Source organism: Triturus cristatus, chromosome 4_2 (genome assembly GCF_964204655.1).
Source record: "Triturus cristatus chromosome 4_2, aTriCri1.1, whole genome shotgun sequence".
NCBI lineage: Eukaryota > Metazoa > Chordata > Amphibia > Caudata > Salamandridae > Triturus > Triturus cristatus.
The window spans coordinates 281849255-281866033 of NC_140586.1; the positions used below are offsets into that span (position 1 = coordinate 281849255).

General features: G+C 52.4%; 1 protein-coding gene across 1 annotated transcript in view; it reads right to left on the bottom strand.

The window, feature by feature from the left end:
• Nucleotides 1–5275, bottom strand: part of ALDH9A1 (aldehyde dehydrogenase 9 family member A1) — a 128525-nt gene extending 123250 nt beyond the window's left edge. Inside the window, exon 1 of the mRNA XM_085601515.1 lies at nt 4960–5275. Coding sequence (XP_085457641.1) covers nt 4960–5164 — 205 coding nt within the window. The 5' untranslated portion in view covers nt 5165–5275. The remainder of the gene's footprint in view (nt 1–4959) is intronic.
• Nucleotides 5276–16779: the final 11504 nt, after the last annotated feature.

Sequence of the window (16779 nt, forward strand, 5' to 3'; positions counted from 1 at the left end):
GCACTGTCATCGTAGATGTAGACTCAGATGCTGGACTAGGTCCCTCAATTGGACTTGCCTCACTCGTGAGGTCTGGAGCTGACGAACATCGAGGCAGGAGCTTGAAATGACATGAGTCTTTCGTAATGGACTTTCCGGGACATTAAGTGCTCAACCAGGTGTCCTTTACTTGTTACAACTCAAGAGATCAGCATCAAATGGAGCATCAGAATTGCGCTTTCGCTTCGGTTAGACTAGGACTTGCTCACCTTTCTTGAAAACTGTGTCTAGAGTGCATCTGCGCCCAACCGCATGGCTTCATCTTGCTTTTGGGAGTAGGGTCCATAACACAAACTTTGTGTCTATCACTCGACTCCTGGTCCATTGCATTAATTTTGTTCCAACAGCTCTCCCAAACAGCGAGGTGGCAGGGCTTTCACCTGCTGTTAAATGGAAAGTTGACTGATCAGCACAAAGAGCTGGGCATAAAGCTGAATTAAGATAGATTCCTTCTAGCGCAGCAACAGATCCGCGCATAGTGGCAAAGTCACAAATGTATCTGGAGCAATAGTTGACCATGCCTAAGAAGGATCGCAGCATTGTTACATCTTGTGGGGTACAAGCTAATGCTAATACTTTCAGGGTCAGGAGTCCTTCCCCATTCAGACAATATATGCCCAAAGAATAAGAGTTTGGTTTTGTGAAGCGCACACTTCTCTGCATTTAAAGTGAGACCTGCATCAGCAAGCAAACATACTTGTGCGAGAGGTTGGTCATGTTACTTTTGTGTGGTCCCAAACACCAATATATCATCACTGTAGTTAAACACATGTGCGACAGGTTGAATTACTCAGGGAATGACAACCTGAAAGATTTATGCAGCCAATAACCCACCAAAACAGTCTTTATCTGAACAAACCAACATGAGTTGAAAAAAGATAGTAATGTACCTACAGTTCTCTTCCAACTGGAGTTGATAGTATCCCGGTGCCATTCAGCTGTGCAATTACATCTGCTATGTGCTGACCTGAAGGTCTTTCTTGATTACTTTGTTGACCTGGCGCATATCAATGTAACTGTGCACTGTACTCCCACTGTCCTTCTTATACACCAGTAACATAGGCAAAACCCATGGTGTCGGACCAGTAGAGCCCTAAATTTCATGATTTAACAGTGTCTATAGTTCTTTCTCACCGGCGTCCTGTAAATGAAAAGCACTATGAAAGTGTTGGTGAGCAACTGGATGAATGTTCTCATTTACATGAAGTTTCACTTTCATTGTCCAGAGCTTCCCCTAGTCCATGAAACAGGAATGGACTCACTATTTCAGAGTGTGCACTGTGGTTGTTGTTGAAATCAGTCCCATGTCAGTAGCTGTGCTGAAAAAAGTAGACATGCACTCGATGAAGTACTTTGGAGAACAGGTGCTTGTACAGTAGTTTTCTTATGCCTCATGTTCGCTACAAATGATCCTGGACTTTGCCATGATGTGGAAGCAGCTCATGTGTGCACCTTTGTTTTCAATAACAATAGACGCGGCACTGGAGACAGTTAATTTTACTGTTTTGCTGGCATGATAACATTTGTTTTAAGAAGTATAATGGGCTCTATCCTGTCTCCAACCATCTGGTTCTCCTTTGTCATCATGAAGGGCAGGTTGAACCCTTGATCAGTGCTGCACCTTCCCACATCAGTTATGTATTATTTAAACCTGTGCTTAGTCTCTTTAAGATGGGTTACATGGCTTAAATAGGAAGAAAAAAAAAAAATCTCCATTCCAAACATTTCCACCATTAAGTGAACTCAAGGAAGTGTACATTCCGGTAAGATAATAAATATGTTAATTGCCTTCTCAGCTGTCTGACTTAAGCAACCCATGCTCAAGGCAGACCTACTTGATCCCACTACTGCTGCATTCTGGAGGGAGAATGGTCACTCTAGCAGGAGCCCCTTCACATCAACTGATGATCACTCACTTACATCAGCCTAGTTTTTTCCTAGACCCTTTCTAACGCTGCATGCAGTTATCAAAGCAGAATCCTAGAAAAATGAAGGTAGTTGAAACGGCATCACTGGCGCCATTTATAAAATACCAAAAACACATTTTGCAGCCGAGAGATATACCTCACGAGGCACTACTTACTAACTTTGCAACACAATTCTTCATACAGGCTGCACCTCGCTGCAACAACTCCCGAAGCAGCAAACACCAGCCCGGGGATGATGGTGTGGTTTACCAGCAGCTACACAGGAGGGGCTGGTGTGCTGGGCTGCTGAGGGTCAACTCCGCCGCAGTCCGTGCAGGGTGAGGTGAGCCTCCGGTCAGGTAATTTGAGTGTTTGATAAAATAACTGTTGCACAACTTGTCATACTGCGAGCAGAGCTGCAGCTTCCACTGCCTGCCATTAGTTTGTTTGAACTGTAGCTGCCCACTCACACCACAGCGTCATGACTCATGAATGTATAGTCATTAATCATGCTGCAGCACGTGGCTTTGAATTCTGTTACATTGTAGCAGCTTATAGCTGCAGACTCACTTCCAAACATGCAGGAAGCAGCGTGCACAGTGCGCTGCTACTCCTAACGACACCAGCTTTTGTTTTTCAGTATTGGTGCACGATTTACTTAGTGTTGAGGAGGAGTCATTATGCGCGACTTCGCATTTCAGTATGGTGATGGTGACCACCACACTGAAATGAGTTAGTCTAACGCCTGATGCGTGGTACTTGGCCAGGCTGAGCAGTTTGATGGACCACTGCAAACCCTCAGGGAGAGCAATCTTGTCCCTTCAGGCCACGCATCCTCTAATAATCGCCAGTTGTAGCGTCCTCCGCAGATCTGGGGCACATAAATGACCACGCTACACACAGAGCTCTGTAACATACGTCTTTATACTTCTGCATGCAACCACTGACTGAACGCACCGAGTCATCAACTTTATTGACTCCACCCAAATACACCCTAACTGATTACGTAACTTTTTAAAGAGTCAACCGAGAACCACAAGGGTGTCACTGCACATTATCACACGACACTACAACACATTCAAAATAAAATGTTCTTACCCAACCAGCAGGAGTGAAGATAGTAGTTGTATAGCACTGTCCTGCAGTGCTTCGTATACAAGGTTGCCACAGGGTCACGGGCTCAGCCACATACCTTCTTGTAAATGAACCAGCCTGACGACAATCTGAGTAAAGTAGTGTGACCACTGGTAGTGAAATAACCCCTTTCTATCAAGAAGCGAACAGAAGAAACTGGCTGCATCATTGTCACTGCATTGGGGAACTAATCTTGTAAATGAACCAGCCGGACGACAATCTGAGTAAAGTAGTGTGACCACTGGTAGTGAAATAACCCCTTTCTATCAAGAAGCGAACAGAAGAAACTGGCTGCATCATTGTCACTGCATTGGGGAACTAATTTTCTGCGTAGAAGGCGAGATGTGGAAAGCTCTCTCAGGCTGTGCAGCGGAAACAAGATTGATGTGGCAATGGGAAGAGGCAAACTAATCATGACATGCTGGATTGAGCAGCATTTTTCTTAATGCTGGATCGTCTCCGAGGGGTCTAGAGTGAGGGCCAGTAGAGTAGCCACTGGCAAGATACAGTAGGCTGTAAGTAGACACCTGCCGTTTCAAAGGTGTAATTCTTTACAATGTGTAACCTAGCACACTAAATAATTGAGGCTCTCTCTCCAATTTGTGCAATTTTGAGTCCTATTCTGCATTAATGATTTTTTTTGCTGCCCAACCAAACTGCTTCCCTCACATCTGTCCTAACTTGGTTGACTGAGGGAATCCTTCTGAGTGTTCTGCAAGTCAAACAACAAGTTTAGACAGCATGAACACAGCATGAACACGCATGTCAATAAGCCACCTATACCCGAGTCCAACAACGAATCTGAAAGTGAGGATATTGGGGTTTTGTTTGGTAAAAGAAGCGTGTCATAAGTTGGCGCCAGCCTCTAAACGGCACTGAGTTTGATTCAAGTGTGCGCCAGTTCTTTAACCCCATTAAACATTTCAATATGTAGGGCAAATGTCACAAAACATACCCCCTCTTTAGTACAAGGCCAGCACACAAAGTTTATTTTAGAGTTATTCAGGAACGGTAACTGTCGAAGTGCCTTCAGATGTTCGGAAGGTGACCAAATTTCACGGTTACACCTTCTGCAAAGTAAATGATATTCGTTGTATAAGGTATTGGCCCGGAGGAAGCAATGTTAATCTCACAAAACACGTGTTGACATGATGTTCTGCATAACTGCACATTTTTTAACTATGCAAATTAATGGGAAACTGAAATAACGCAATTATTTACGGGCACACCTTTTTTAGAAAGGGAAGCTGTCGTTTTTGTTCGAATGCTTTTGTACCAGTGCCTCTAAACAAAGTGCTGACAAAGTATGGACTTTTGGACTTTGCAGCAACGAGGACATATGGGGTATTGACGATAGCAATTGCTGTAAAACTGGGAAGAACAAAAGCAAGGAATGAACTTCAGGAATGTTCTGTGTTAAAAGTAGAGCTTTTAAGTACAATTAGCATTAGGTTTTATGAATTCCATCGTACAAACACAGAACACTGAACTTCAATTCGAACACACTGGCCCTCTAACATGCGGTCCTACTGTGCTGTAAAGTGACTGATCGAATGTCCAATTTGAGACCCACATTTGTTCCTAACATTTTAGAAGTCAAATCTCTTCCCTCTGATCCTACTGCTTGCAAATTCAAAATTATATATCTCAATCAATCGAATGCACCCGCCCATATTATCTTTTTATAAGTCACTGTCTTTTTCTGGCAGCCATAGTCCAATGCCAAAAATCACCTTCAACAAGCAGTTCCAGTAGAACTGTAAGGAAATATGGTCACGAAATACTCACCGCGTTCGTTGCCCACAGCCCATTCCATGACAAAGGCTGCACCGCCCATCTCGTGCCCCCCGCTTCCCAACACCTACATTTACCCTCTCACCTGTGGCGGGTTCGAAAGCCTCTTCTTTCTGGGTGCCATCAACGGGATGCACCCGGGCGCCCCCGCGGTAGTTCAGAGGTTGGGTGTTGCTGAAGGTCCCGGTGCTGAGGCTCATGGCTGCAGCAATGCGAGCGGGGGTTTGGCGGAGTAAGGCAGTGGTGAGCATGCACGGACCGGGGGGGGGACAAGACACTGAACGGGACATAGTCACAGAAGAAGCAACAGTTTATATGGAACGAGGGGAAGGGGCGGGGACCATAGGGCAAGTGGCCAAGTTCAAGCAGACTATAGCCGCCATCTTCGAACGGATCACTGAACTACAATCGACCCACACTAACCTTCGTTTTTTAAAGAGGACGGTCGCCATATTAGAACGGGATGTGAAAGGTAACTGCACTACCTTCGTTTTAGGAAAACACGAAGAACTCTAACTCGGAAAGTTCTATTCAGAATTCGAGGGCAAACTTTGTATAATAATGACTGAAAGTGGGTTAGACAGCCACAGATTATATGCATGCTGCTGTGCTAGTTGTCAAATTGTACGTTTTTTTGGGAAGCAGGCTGCAGGAAATTAGCAAAATATTTCGTCGTTATCAGCGGCGTCATAAGCAGTCTATAAATAAAAGATGTTACCATCATCCAATATACCAATTATAGAAGGCATATATGCCGTGCTAGGATTCTAACTTGTGATCTGCAAGCCACGGCAAATTAAGTAAAAATAACTCACTGAGCAATCTTAAGCGTTCCTAATATTATTTTCTGTTTTTTGTAAAACATTTTTATTGGCATTTATAAACAATAGTACTACACGCAGGCACAGGCGGTATCGCCAGCATCACAGAGACTTACATATCAGAAGCGCCCGGTCACAGCCCTTTCGGTCTCGCAGTCTCATGGGCCCTCAGGCCATTCGCCGCTTCCCTGAGTGGGGCTGCCGGTGTGTGTTCGGGACCAGTCTCTGGGTATGGCCCCCCAGAGCTCGCAGTGATCGCCTCGCCGCAGGGATGCCATGCAGTGTGATTGAATCCCTGTGAGGGATGTCGTAGAGGCTATAGGAGTGCAGCCAGTGAGTAACCGCGAACTAACTGGGGACAGAGAACTAGGGAATAGGGGTGCACTATGTCGCCTATCCGAAATACTTGTATCTATGCGCTCGAGAGCTGGACCATCGTGCGGGGGAAGGCCGGGGTGGTCGCGGACGCGGAGGCGGGGAGGGGACAGGGGGGGGTGGGGGCATCGATCACAGCCTATGAGGAATCTGGCGGTGGGACCTGTGGTGTCTGCCTCTGCGAGGCACCAGGTGTTTGGACTGCCTGCGCGTTTCCCAGGGTGGGATCCGGAGTCGCGGGCGCTCCCGGGGGGTCAATCGGCCTTGAGCTCGCCACAGCCGCTGTTTCCTGCGCGAAAGCGTGCATTAACATGGCCCAGGGCATGGAGATCGGGTGTTTGCGCATCCCCCGGGCCTCCTCAGTTCTAAGTGTGGTTTCCTCCGCCTTGCCCCACTTCTTAACTGCTCCCACCCATGCCGCCAGAGGGGGCTCCTCTGGCGTCTTCCAATGCATAGCAATGCATCGTTTAGCGAGGAGCAACACCAGGAAAGCAAATTTCCTTTCCACTTTCTGCGGCTTATGTCGCCCATGAATACCCAACGCACACGCCTCCCATGTGTCCAGGTCCTGAAACCCTGTTATCGTTTTGAGGGCATTGTGAATTGTATGCCAGTAACTGTGGAGCGTCGGACAATCCCAAAACATGTGCTTAAACGAGGCAGCAGGCTCCGGGCATCTGGGGCAGCCAAACACGCCGTTAGGAAAATATTTCTGCAACTTTTCGGGGGTGAGATACGCCCTGTGCAATATATGCAACTGTATGTTCTTAAACCGATAGTTGCGGGACACTTTTTTCGTGTATTCCAGAGCCCTGGTCCACTCCCTGTCATGTAGAGGCCGCTGGAAGTCATCCTCCCAGTGTTCTCTAAGGATCACTAACGTAGGACTCCGCAGGGTCCTCACCGCTTTGTAAATCCAAGTGACAAGATGGCGACCCGGCCCCATCTGCAGTATCGCATGGAGAACCGGGTGCGTGGGGGGCTCCGTATCGATCCCCCCCCACTGCCTGCGGCAGTCCGTGAGAAGCTGCCTGTGCCGAAGGAATTGCCCCCCGGGAAGCTCGAAGTCCCCGATCAATGCATCGAAGGTCTGCAAGCTCTCCCCGGAGAACAACATCCCCACCTCCGTCACCGCACGATCCGTCCACACCCGCATCATTTGCTCTGTGTAATACGCCCGACCCCTAGGGAGCCCCACCAGTGGCAGCAGCGGAGAGTACAGGGGAGTACCCCGGCTGAGTCGGTGAACACGCGCCAAGCAGGCGCGCGCCGTCATGACCTGGAGGGGCCGGGATAACGGCGGTGCCGCACCCGGCAGCAGCATGCGATGGACAGCGGGGATTGGAATCCGCCCCGTCTCCGTGAGCAGCTCCTCTTGTGCCCGGCCTGCCGTCCAACGCGACACCCACTGTAATTGGGCGGCAAGGAAATACGCCTCGAATGAGGGAGCCGCCAACCCACCCTGATCAAGAGGCAATTGCAGTTTTGCCAGAGCAATACGCCGGCGGCCGTTGCCCCAAACGAGGGTCCCGAGCAGGGTATCCAACTCCCGAAACAGGGATCGCGGGGGAACCACCGGAAGATTGGAGAAGAGGTAAAGCAGGCGCGGGACCAGGATCATCTTCGCGGCGGCTATCTTTCCCGGGACAGCCAAGTGGAAACCCTTCCAAAAATGTACCAGGGATCGGATGTTACCCATCAGTGCGCGGTAATTCCCCTCATAGATATCTTGCGGCGTATGATATAGTTTAACGCCGAGGTATCGAACCGCTTGGGGGCTCCACGAGATGTCAGCATCTCCTATTCGTATCGGACCCTGGGGCACGACTTGCATTAAGGGATAGACAGTGGACTTTGCCCAATTCACCCTAAGGCCAGACACCTCCGCAAAATCATGCAGGATGCGTGATATAGGGGTCAAGTCGATCGGGATGTCACGGACATATATGAGTACGTCATCAGCGTACAATGATACTACGTGGGTAGAATTGCCTATCGGGATGCCCCATTCCTCGCCCGCCCCGCGCAACAGGGTCGCCAGCGGCTCCATCGCCAATGCGAATAGGAGGGGGGAGAGGGGGCACCCCTGCCTGGTACCACGCTGGATCGGGAAGGAGTCCGAGATGAGAGGGCCTATGCGCACTCTGGAACTGGGCGAGGAGTAACTGAGCCGAGTGTAACCCAGCAGTTTGGGTCCGAAGCCCATGCGTAGCAGGACCTGAAACAGGTAGGCCCAGGAGAGCGTGTCAAACGCTTTCTCGAGATCCAGCACCAGACACGCTGCCCGAGGGAACCGTTCTCGCACCTGGTCCTGCACGTGGAACAACCGCCGGATATTAGAAGAGGTGTGCCTACCCGGCACGAATCCATTCTGATCCGGGTGGACGAGTCGTGGGAGGATCGTGGAGTACCTGTCCGCCAGGGCCTTCCCATAGATTTTGTAATCCGCTGACAGTAGAGTTATGGGTCGGTAGGAGCCTAGCTGATGCGGGTCTCTATCGGGTTTAAGGAGGCATACTATAACGGATTCGCGCATGGAACGAGGTAGGGCTCCCGCGTCCAGAGCTGCCCGGAGCTGCAATTCTAGTTGAGGGACCAGCTGGGACGCAAAAGTCTGGTAAAATTCAAGGGGGAGGCCATCCAGGCCAGGGGCCTTATGACTGGCTAGCGCCTTCATGGCGTGCCGAATCTCGGCCGCCTTGAGAGGACGATCTAGGTCCAGACGCGTTTCGCGGTCTATGCGGGGAAGCTGAACACGGTCCAGGAACTCAGCCCGGGCATCATCCGACACCGGGGGATGGGGCCTAGTGTACAAGCGCATATAATGCTCTTGAAAGGCCTTGAGTATCCGCCCCTGTGAATACACCAGGGTACCCTGGACATCACGAATGGCCGTAATGGTCGGAAGGCGGGAATCCTGCTGTAGGAGCCACGCCAATAGGGCGCCCGCGCGATCTCCTTCTGTGTGGGCCCTAGCAGCGTATGCCGCGAAATTGAACCGACGCATGCTTGCCAAAGCTGCAGCGTACGCAGTCTCGGCACTGGCTAACGCTGCTGGCGTGGCTTTAGCGGGGTCTGTCTCCTTAGTGAGCGCGGCCAGTGCCCCTTCCGCCCGCTGAATGTCCCCCTCCAGAACCCGTCGGACCCCCGCAATATGACGAATGCAATTGCCGCGCGTGACCACCTTAAAAGCATCCCACTCCGACGCTCGCGTACTGGCCGTGCCGGCGTTCTCCCTAAAATAGTGACTGATGTGGTCCGCCAAGGTTTGTCGGAAGACCGGGTCTTCAAGACTGTCCCGTGGAAGGTGCCAAGTGGGGACGGGGGGATGTGGCGGGCGCCATTGCAATGTTATCGTGTGGGCGTCATGGTCTGATATGGTTCTACCCAGGTAGTCAGCGTCCAGAACGGTAGAGAGGATGGTGGGGGAACAAAGGAAACAGTCCAGGCGCACTCTAAGGTTATGCGGTCTGGAGTGGAACGAGTACAGTTTTGCGGTGGGGTTCCGAGTCCGCCAAGCATCCGCCAGAGACCAATGACGCATCCAGGCCGTAAACCGTTTGGCCTGCGTGACAATAGGGGAAGTGGGGAGGGGCGGGTGAGATCTGTCTAAGATTATGTCTTGTACGCAATTGTAATCGCCCCCCAGGATCCACGGCACCTGCGCGTATGCGCTCAAGGGATTGGACAGTGTGTCCCAGAATGTAGATTGATCAACGTTCGGCCCATAGACGCTGCCTAGTAATACCGTCTGGCCGTCTAACCGACCGAGTAATAGTACATAGCGACCCTCCGGATCTATTACTTGCGACAATTCCTGAAAGGGCACTCCCGGGCGCACCCATATGAGGGCAGCGCGGGCGAATGCGGAGTAAGTTGTGGCATAAAGGGCCCCCCGCCAGCGTCTGCGCAGCTTTGTCACCTCCCCCGCCGTTAGGTGTGTCTCCTGCAGGATTGCAATTTGTGCCTGGTGGCGCTTGATGTATGCGTAAATGGAGTATCGCTTGCGCGCTGTATGCATGCCCGGCACATTCAGTGTAAGGATTGTGGTTTTACCGGCTTGCGCCATCAGTACCCGTGTCTAGTGTACGTCGCGGGGCAGGTCAGTCGGGTCCCCCCAGGGGCCCCCGGCGCTAATCCCTGCGTCCCACCCCCGTGGGTCCAGTGCATCAACGCAGCAGCTCAGCGGCGCGTGGGTAGGGACATAGTGCAGTAGGTGTGCGTAGGAAGGGAAGGGGAAACTAGGGTGAGGCGAACGTAACTTGCCCCAACACGGGGGACATATTGCCAGGCGCGATACGTCCAAACTGACTCTCGAATTGCATGAGAGCATGAACCTATTAATGAAGGGGGGTCGACTGGCGGCTGCTGAAGGCTCTACAAGCGGGCTATGTGCAGTATCTATGGCTAGCCACGTGGGCAATGTGAGCGCTGTAGGGGATGAAAGTGCCCGAGGCAACGGGGGAAACGCCATGAGCGCCGGGCCGGCAAATACACAGGGTGGGGAGTATCACCCTCCGCTGCGAATGTGTGGCCCTCTACACAGAGCTAGTCATATCAGATCGTCAGCTGTTCGCGGGGTGACTGAAGGCAGAGCCCCCGAGTCCACTCCGGACTGTGTCGCCTCACTGTCCTCTTCTTCCTCTGACGTGAAGACATGGGGGGCACGCTCCAAGTCCGTCGCCGGGGAGGCCGGGCAAAGGCCCGCCGCCGCCTTGAGGGCCTGGCGCCGTTCCTGGACGATCTGCTCTAAGTCCAGTGATCCCAAAGTGTGCGGCGGCCCCCCGGGGGTACCCGGGCGTCGTCGTCTCCGTGAGCGCTGCCTCCTCTGTCCCCCCACCTTCGCTCGTTGTTCTTGAGGGCGACCGGTCCGCCGGCCCCCCGTACAGTTCTGGTCCGCCCAGTCGTGCGCCTCCTCCGGCGCCGCGAAGAAGTGGGTGACACCGCCGTGGATGATCTTCAGACGGGCCGGGAATAGGAGAGAGTATTGTATGTTTTCTGCTCTAAGGCGCCGTTTCACCTCCAGGAAGGACGCCCGTTGGCGTTGGACCGCACGCGAGTAGTCGGGAAAGATCATGACAGTCTTATTCTCGACGCGTAGCGGGCCCACCTGCCGGGCCGCCCGCAGCACCGCGTCTCGGTCCCTGAAGTGGAGGAATTTGGCCAGCATCGGGCGAGGTGGGGCTCCTGGCTGCGGCCGACGAGCCGGCACACGGTGCGCCCGCTCGACAGAGAAGTAGGCCGTGCGGTCTGCGTCAGGGGTGAACGATTTAGTCCCGGTTTCGACGTACTCCACCGCATCTGCCCGTTCAATTCCCTCCGGCAGCCCAATGACGCGAATGTTGCAGCGTCGAGACCGCCCCTCCAGGTCATCAACGCGCTCTTCCATGGTGGACATACGACTCATCAAAGCGTGCATCGATTCCCGGTGTTCGTCCACCATAGGTTGGATGTCGGCGACCGCTTTGGCGTTGTCCGTGACTCTATCTGCCAGTTTACGGTGGTCATCCCGGAGGAGATTGACGTCCGTAGTTAGGGTGCCCAACTGCTGCTCCAAGGATAGCCGCGACTGTTCAATCGCCTCCAGGACCCGATCCAGGTTGGTCGACAAGGAGGGCTCCCCATTCGATCCTGCGGCCACCGGGGTCCCTCCGCGCGTGCTGGCCGGGACCCCTGATGCTGCCCCCGGCTTGGTCTTGCCCATGGTGTCCCCCAGGAGGGCTATCGCAGACGCGAAACGGGCACAGTGTCCGGGATAGGTGTGGTCGTGGCAGGCCCTGAGCCCTCTGGCGCTCCGCCGCTACCCGTTTTCACCTGGCGCCGCTGCCGGGCCGTATCGCTTGTGGAGTAGGAGGGCAAAGCAGTCACCAGTTCCCGCTTGCCTGCAGCCAGAGCCCTCCTCCGCGTGTCCCCGGGCCAGACTCCGCCGCCGGATCAGCAGTACTCGGTCCGGGAGACTGAGTCGAGTGCAGCGCCTCGTGGATCTCCCGCCGTCTCTCCTGTACTCCAGACAGACCCCTGGGGGGTTCGCCGCAATTAGTGCGGGCTCCAGGCAGCACCCCCGAGTCACAAAAACTGGCGTGCAACACTCTACAGTCTCGCCGCTCCACCTCCCAGGTCACTATGCCAGGATGTCTTCGGTCGCCATCTTAAAGTCAGGCAGACGCCTCTGTAGGCACCACCGGAGGCCTCCCCACGTGGGAGTCGCCCCCCCCCGGCGTCACTTTCCGACCTGTGCACCACCGCGCGGGCTAACCTGCTTCACAGCCTCCAGTGTCGCACTGCACGTCCAGGTCTCCCTCCGGTCACCTCCCTGCCGCGTTGGTCGACAGTGGCGTCAGTCCCTGCTGGCCAGTACTTGCTGCCACAGCACCCCTCGTCGGGTCTCACCCCCTCTCAGCTTCAGTGGCGCCCCGACTCACCGCCAATGTCCGCCACACGGGGGGGGTTTACAGGGGGGGCTCACCGGCGCCCCCGGGGCACCGGAACCCGTGGTTCGTCACAGCAGCTCCCTCGCTCCGGGCAATCCGCTCCCGGGGCAGTCAGCTGGCCCCTGCGGGGAGCGGGATCTCCACCTCCAGCGCTCCGATCCCGGGCTCGCAGTTCATCAGTGGCTGCGGCGGAGCCGGGCGGGCGCCATTTTGCGGTCCACTCCTCCTCGTCCGATCAGCTCCCGCCTCGGAATCTGGGTGCCCAGGTGCCGCTCCGCTATCGTGCCACCAGCACCAGACTCCCCGCACCTCAGGGCAGCCTCAGAGTGTTGTAGATCGCCCCCAGGCTCCGCGAGAACAGGCGAGGTGAAAGCCCGATCTCGGAGCCTCAGCAAGCCGCGTCCGTCTCGGCGGCCATCTTAGCCACGCCCCCCTAATATTATTTTCTGTTGATGAATATCTTAGGTGTGAAGTGTCCCAGGTCCATGTGTGATTTGCTGTTCCAGTCTAGTTTTTTTTACCCTTAAATTTTGGGACTTGTGATCCTGCATTTTAAATAAAGCAAACATAACTACATGTCCCGAAATTCAAAGGGGAAAAAAACTGGACTGGAGCAGTACATCATGCATGGATCTAAGAAACGTGGCATGGTTTACCATTCAAAACATACCTGAACTTTTATGTTTAATCCAGTTATTGCACAATATAGTTTTAAATCACTACAGATATTTCATGAAAAGTTGTAGAATGCATGCCCAACATTCTTTTCTGTAATGGTGGAACTCTAAGCCCACCTAACTGCGAAAAGAGGACACAGACACTGGGTTTCTGGGTATAATTGGAGCCAAGGCATGTGCAACCAGCTTCCTTTTATTAGTATGGCCACATGACTGATGAAGCCTCTGTTGGATGGCTGTGCCACTGGGATACATCACCTCCAGTGAAAGGGTAGAGCAAAACTAGAAAAAGTAGAGTATAGGCGGGATAGAGATAAAAATGAAGAGTAGATCATAGAGGGGAGATGTGTATATAAGAGGGGCGCAACAAGAGGCTGGGGAAAAGGGACAGCACCAGCAAAAAAGTTGACGTTAGAGGGAAAGATGAAAGGCAAAAAGTAGTGCATGGATGTAAGAGGTAGATGTAATAGGCCCTTAAGGAGGACTTAAGTGGCAGGGAGAGGGACTGGTGAGAGATGGATGTAAGAGGGCAGGACCACCAAGAGCAGGTAAGAGGCTGAGGGAGAGAGGCAGAGGAAAATGTAGAGGGGTAGAAAGAGAGAAAGTTAGAGGCTATAGGTCGACATGAGGTACCAGATGGATGTAATTGGGCAGAATCAGTAAGAAAGGTAAGAGAGTGGGGAGAGATGAGACACAGTGTAGAGCCTGTAAGGGAGAGGTGAATGTAAGAGAAGTAAAAACAATGTAAGAGACAATGTGAGAGAGTCTTGGGAATTTAAAAGCAGAGAGGTGGATCTAAGGGGACAGACAAGCTAAAATGTTAAGCGGCTGGAGGGAGAGATCCGAGGTGAGGGGTGTAGGAAACTGGCTCTATATATACTACACCAAAACGAGGTATAGTGTGTATAGAGTCCAGGTGACGTCAAAGGTAGGCAGAGGTTAAAGTTAGATAGAACCTTACTCTCTAATTTGGTAGAGTGGTCGAGCAGTAAGGCAGTATCAGAGGACAGTGTTAAGCATTTGATGTGCACACTCAGTCAGCGAATGAATTCACACACTCAAGAACTGAACTTTAGGCCAATTGTTTTTGTATAAAAAATATACAGTTGTTTTATTTTAGAACCACGTAAGTCTGGCTCACGTAAGCATAAAATACTTTGCAGAAATAAGTTACTGAATGTAGAACAATTTGAAAATGCAATCAAAATTGTACAGTTGATGCATTAGGTTTTTTCAGTAAATTACAGGTAAGTTACTTTTTACATTACTTTTCTAACTCAGTGCTGGATACCTTGATTTAGCACTGGAACATTTCCTGCAAACAGGTTAGTAAATTCGTTTTGGTTATTTGTGCGATTTTTAAAGAATATTTTTAGATTTTAAAACTCCACACTTAGAAACTTTTGGGAAGAAAATTGTCAATGTTATCCTATGGAGGAAAAACAGGTTATCGGTTCACAGGTTAGTAATCGACTGTGGGAGTTAAGGTTCTGGGGTTAAATTCAGGGGTACCCCAGGGTCAGTGATGCTCTGTTGTTTCACCCTCAGCGGCACTAGGGCGGCCGGGTGCAGAGTGTTGAGGCCCAATGTTATTCTATGGAGGATAGGGGACCTCCGGTTGGTGGCTGCTGGCAAGCAGGCCACTGGGTTGTGGGAGCAAAGCTCCTAGGGTTTAAGGTCAGGGCAAAGGGGCAAACAAAGTAGCACAAAAGGTGCACCCTCAGCGGCACTGAGTCGGACGGGTGCAGAGTGCTGTTTTGACGTCGGGCGCCCTGTTCTTTTCTATGGAGAACCTTCGGTTTGCAAAAGCACTGCAAGCAGGGAGATGAAGGACTTCTGGGTGCAACCACCACTTCAAGAGGTAAGTTGGGAAGTTAAGGGTTGGTTAGGCACCGTTGGTTTGGGCACACAAGGTCGTGGGGCGTCGGGTGCATGGGTGCCTTTTGGGGTCGGATCTTCTTACCAGCTCCGGGTCGCGGTCAGGGGGGCCTTCTGGATTTAGGCTGCCGGTGTCGGCTGGAGGCTTGAGGCAGGTCAGGGATCGCCGGATCTCAGTTCAGGATCGCTGGGGGTGCCTCCTCATTGTGTTTTTCCACTCGAGCTCGGGCCGAGTTTGGCGGGTGCAGAGTGGGCTGGATTTGCAGTGCCCAGCCGGAGCCAGAAGCTGCAGTTTGAACAAATCCGGTGTTCACGGAAGAAGCAGTCTTTGGAAGTGAAGGCAGGCAGGTCCTCCGGGGTTCTCAGGGTTGCTGGCTGTAGGACACACCGTTGTTTCGCAGGAGCAGGTTCGAAGGGGAGACAGGCCGGTAGGGCTGGGGCCAAGTCAGTGGGCATCGTCCTCTTGTTAGCTGCTGCACAGCTGTTCGGTCCTTCTTCTTTTTTTCTTCTTGTATGTTATCTGGATCTGAGGAAGCAAGGTTCAGGGTGCCCCCTAAATGCTAGATTTAGAAGCATTACAGGTAGGTAAAGGGCAGGGACCAATGGGTCCCTTCCCTGGAGTGGGTACACCCCCTATCGTGCCACCCTCCAGTGGGCGGGGGCAGGAGCCTGTCCCTGGTTGGCTAGGTCCCCCCCATCCTCAAGATGGCGGGGACTCAGAGTTGTGCTTCACCTCGCCTCCCCCACCTGAGGGGTGGAGTTGGCAGAGGTGGGCACACCTCTTTCCCTCACTTGTTTTTCCTGCCCAAAGTGGGGGTAGAACCAGTGGGGACCAGTTGCTGAAAGCAGCAAAAGGTCTGGGGAGGCTCACAAAGGTGGCATGCCTTTGAAGCTTCCCCTTCGTGAACCATGCCCATCCTAGGGGAGGAGGCTTGGCACCTCGTCCCAGGATGTGCATTGTTTCAGGCTCCCGAGAGCAGCAGGCTCTCGACCCAAGGGTCCAGAAACATGTCAGTTGGAGGCAGCCTAAGCAGCCACTCAGTCAATTCACTAGAAAGTTGGTCGAGTTTCAGGGGGCATCTCTAAGATGCCCTCTGTTGTGCATTTTACAATAAATCCCACAGTGGCATCAGTGTGGGTTTAATGTGCCGAGAAGTTTGATACTGAACTTCCCAGTCTTCAGTGTAGCCATTATGGTGTTGTGGAGTTCATAATGAAAACTCCTAGCACCATATACTCTTAATGGCGGCACTGCACTTACAGTGCCCAAGAATAGACTTGGGCTCTGTAGGGGTACAGGGCTCATGCACCTGTACCCTCACCACTGGTATAGTGCACCCTGCCAGAGGGGTGACTGATCTATGCCAGGGCAGTGGTTTGTGGGCATGGCACACAGAGATGTGTGCCATATCGACTCTTCACTTTGTTCTGCACCAAGACACGCAGCCTGTAAAGGCAGTGTGTGTGTGTCAGGTTACAGAACCTCTACGGGTGGCACAATAAGTGCTGCAGCCCTTAGAGGCCTTCTCTGGTCACAGTGCTCTGGGTACCTGTGGTACCATTTACCAGGGTCTGACATGTGGCCAGAGATGCCAATTGGGTTTAGGCTTTAATGCAATTTTAGGGAAGGAATATAGGCCCTGGGTACCTGAAAAGCAGGAGCCCAGGGCACACTCAAAGAACATCAACAATTCAGCAAAAAGTGGGGGCATACCATGCAAGA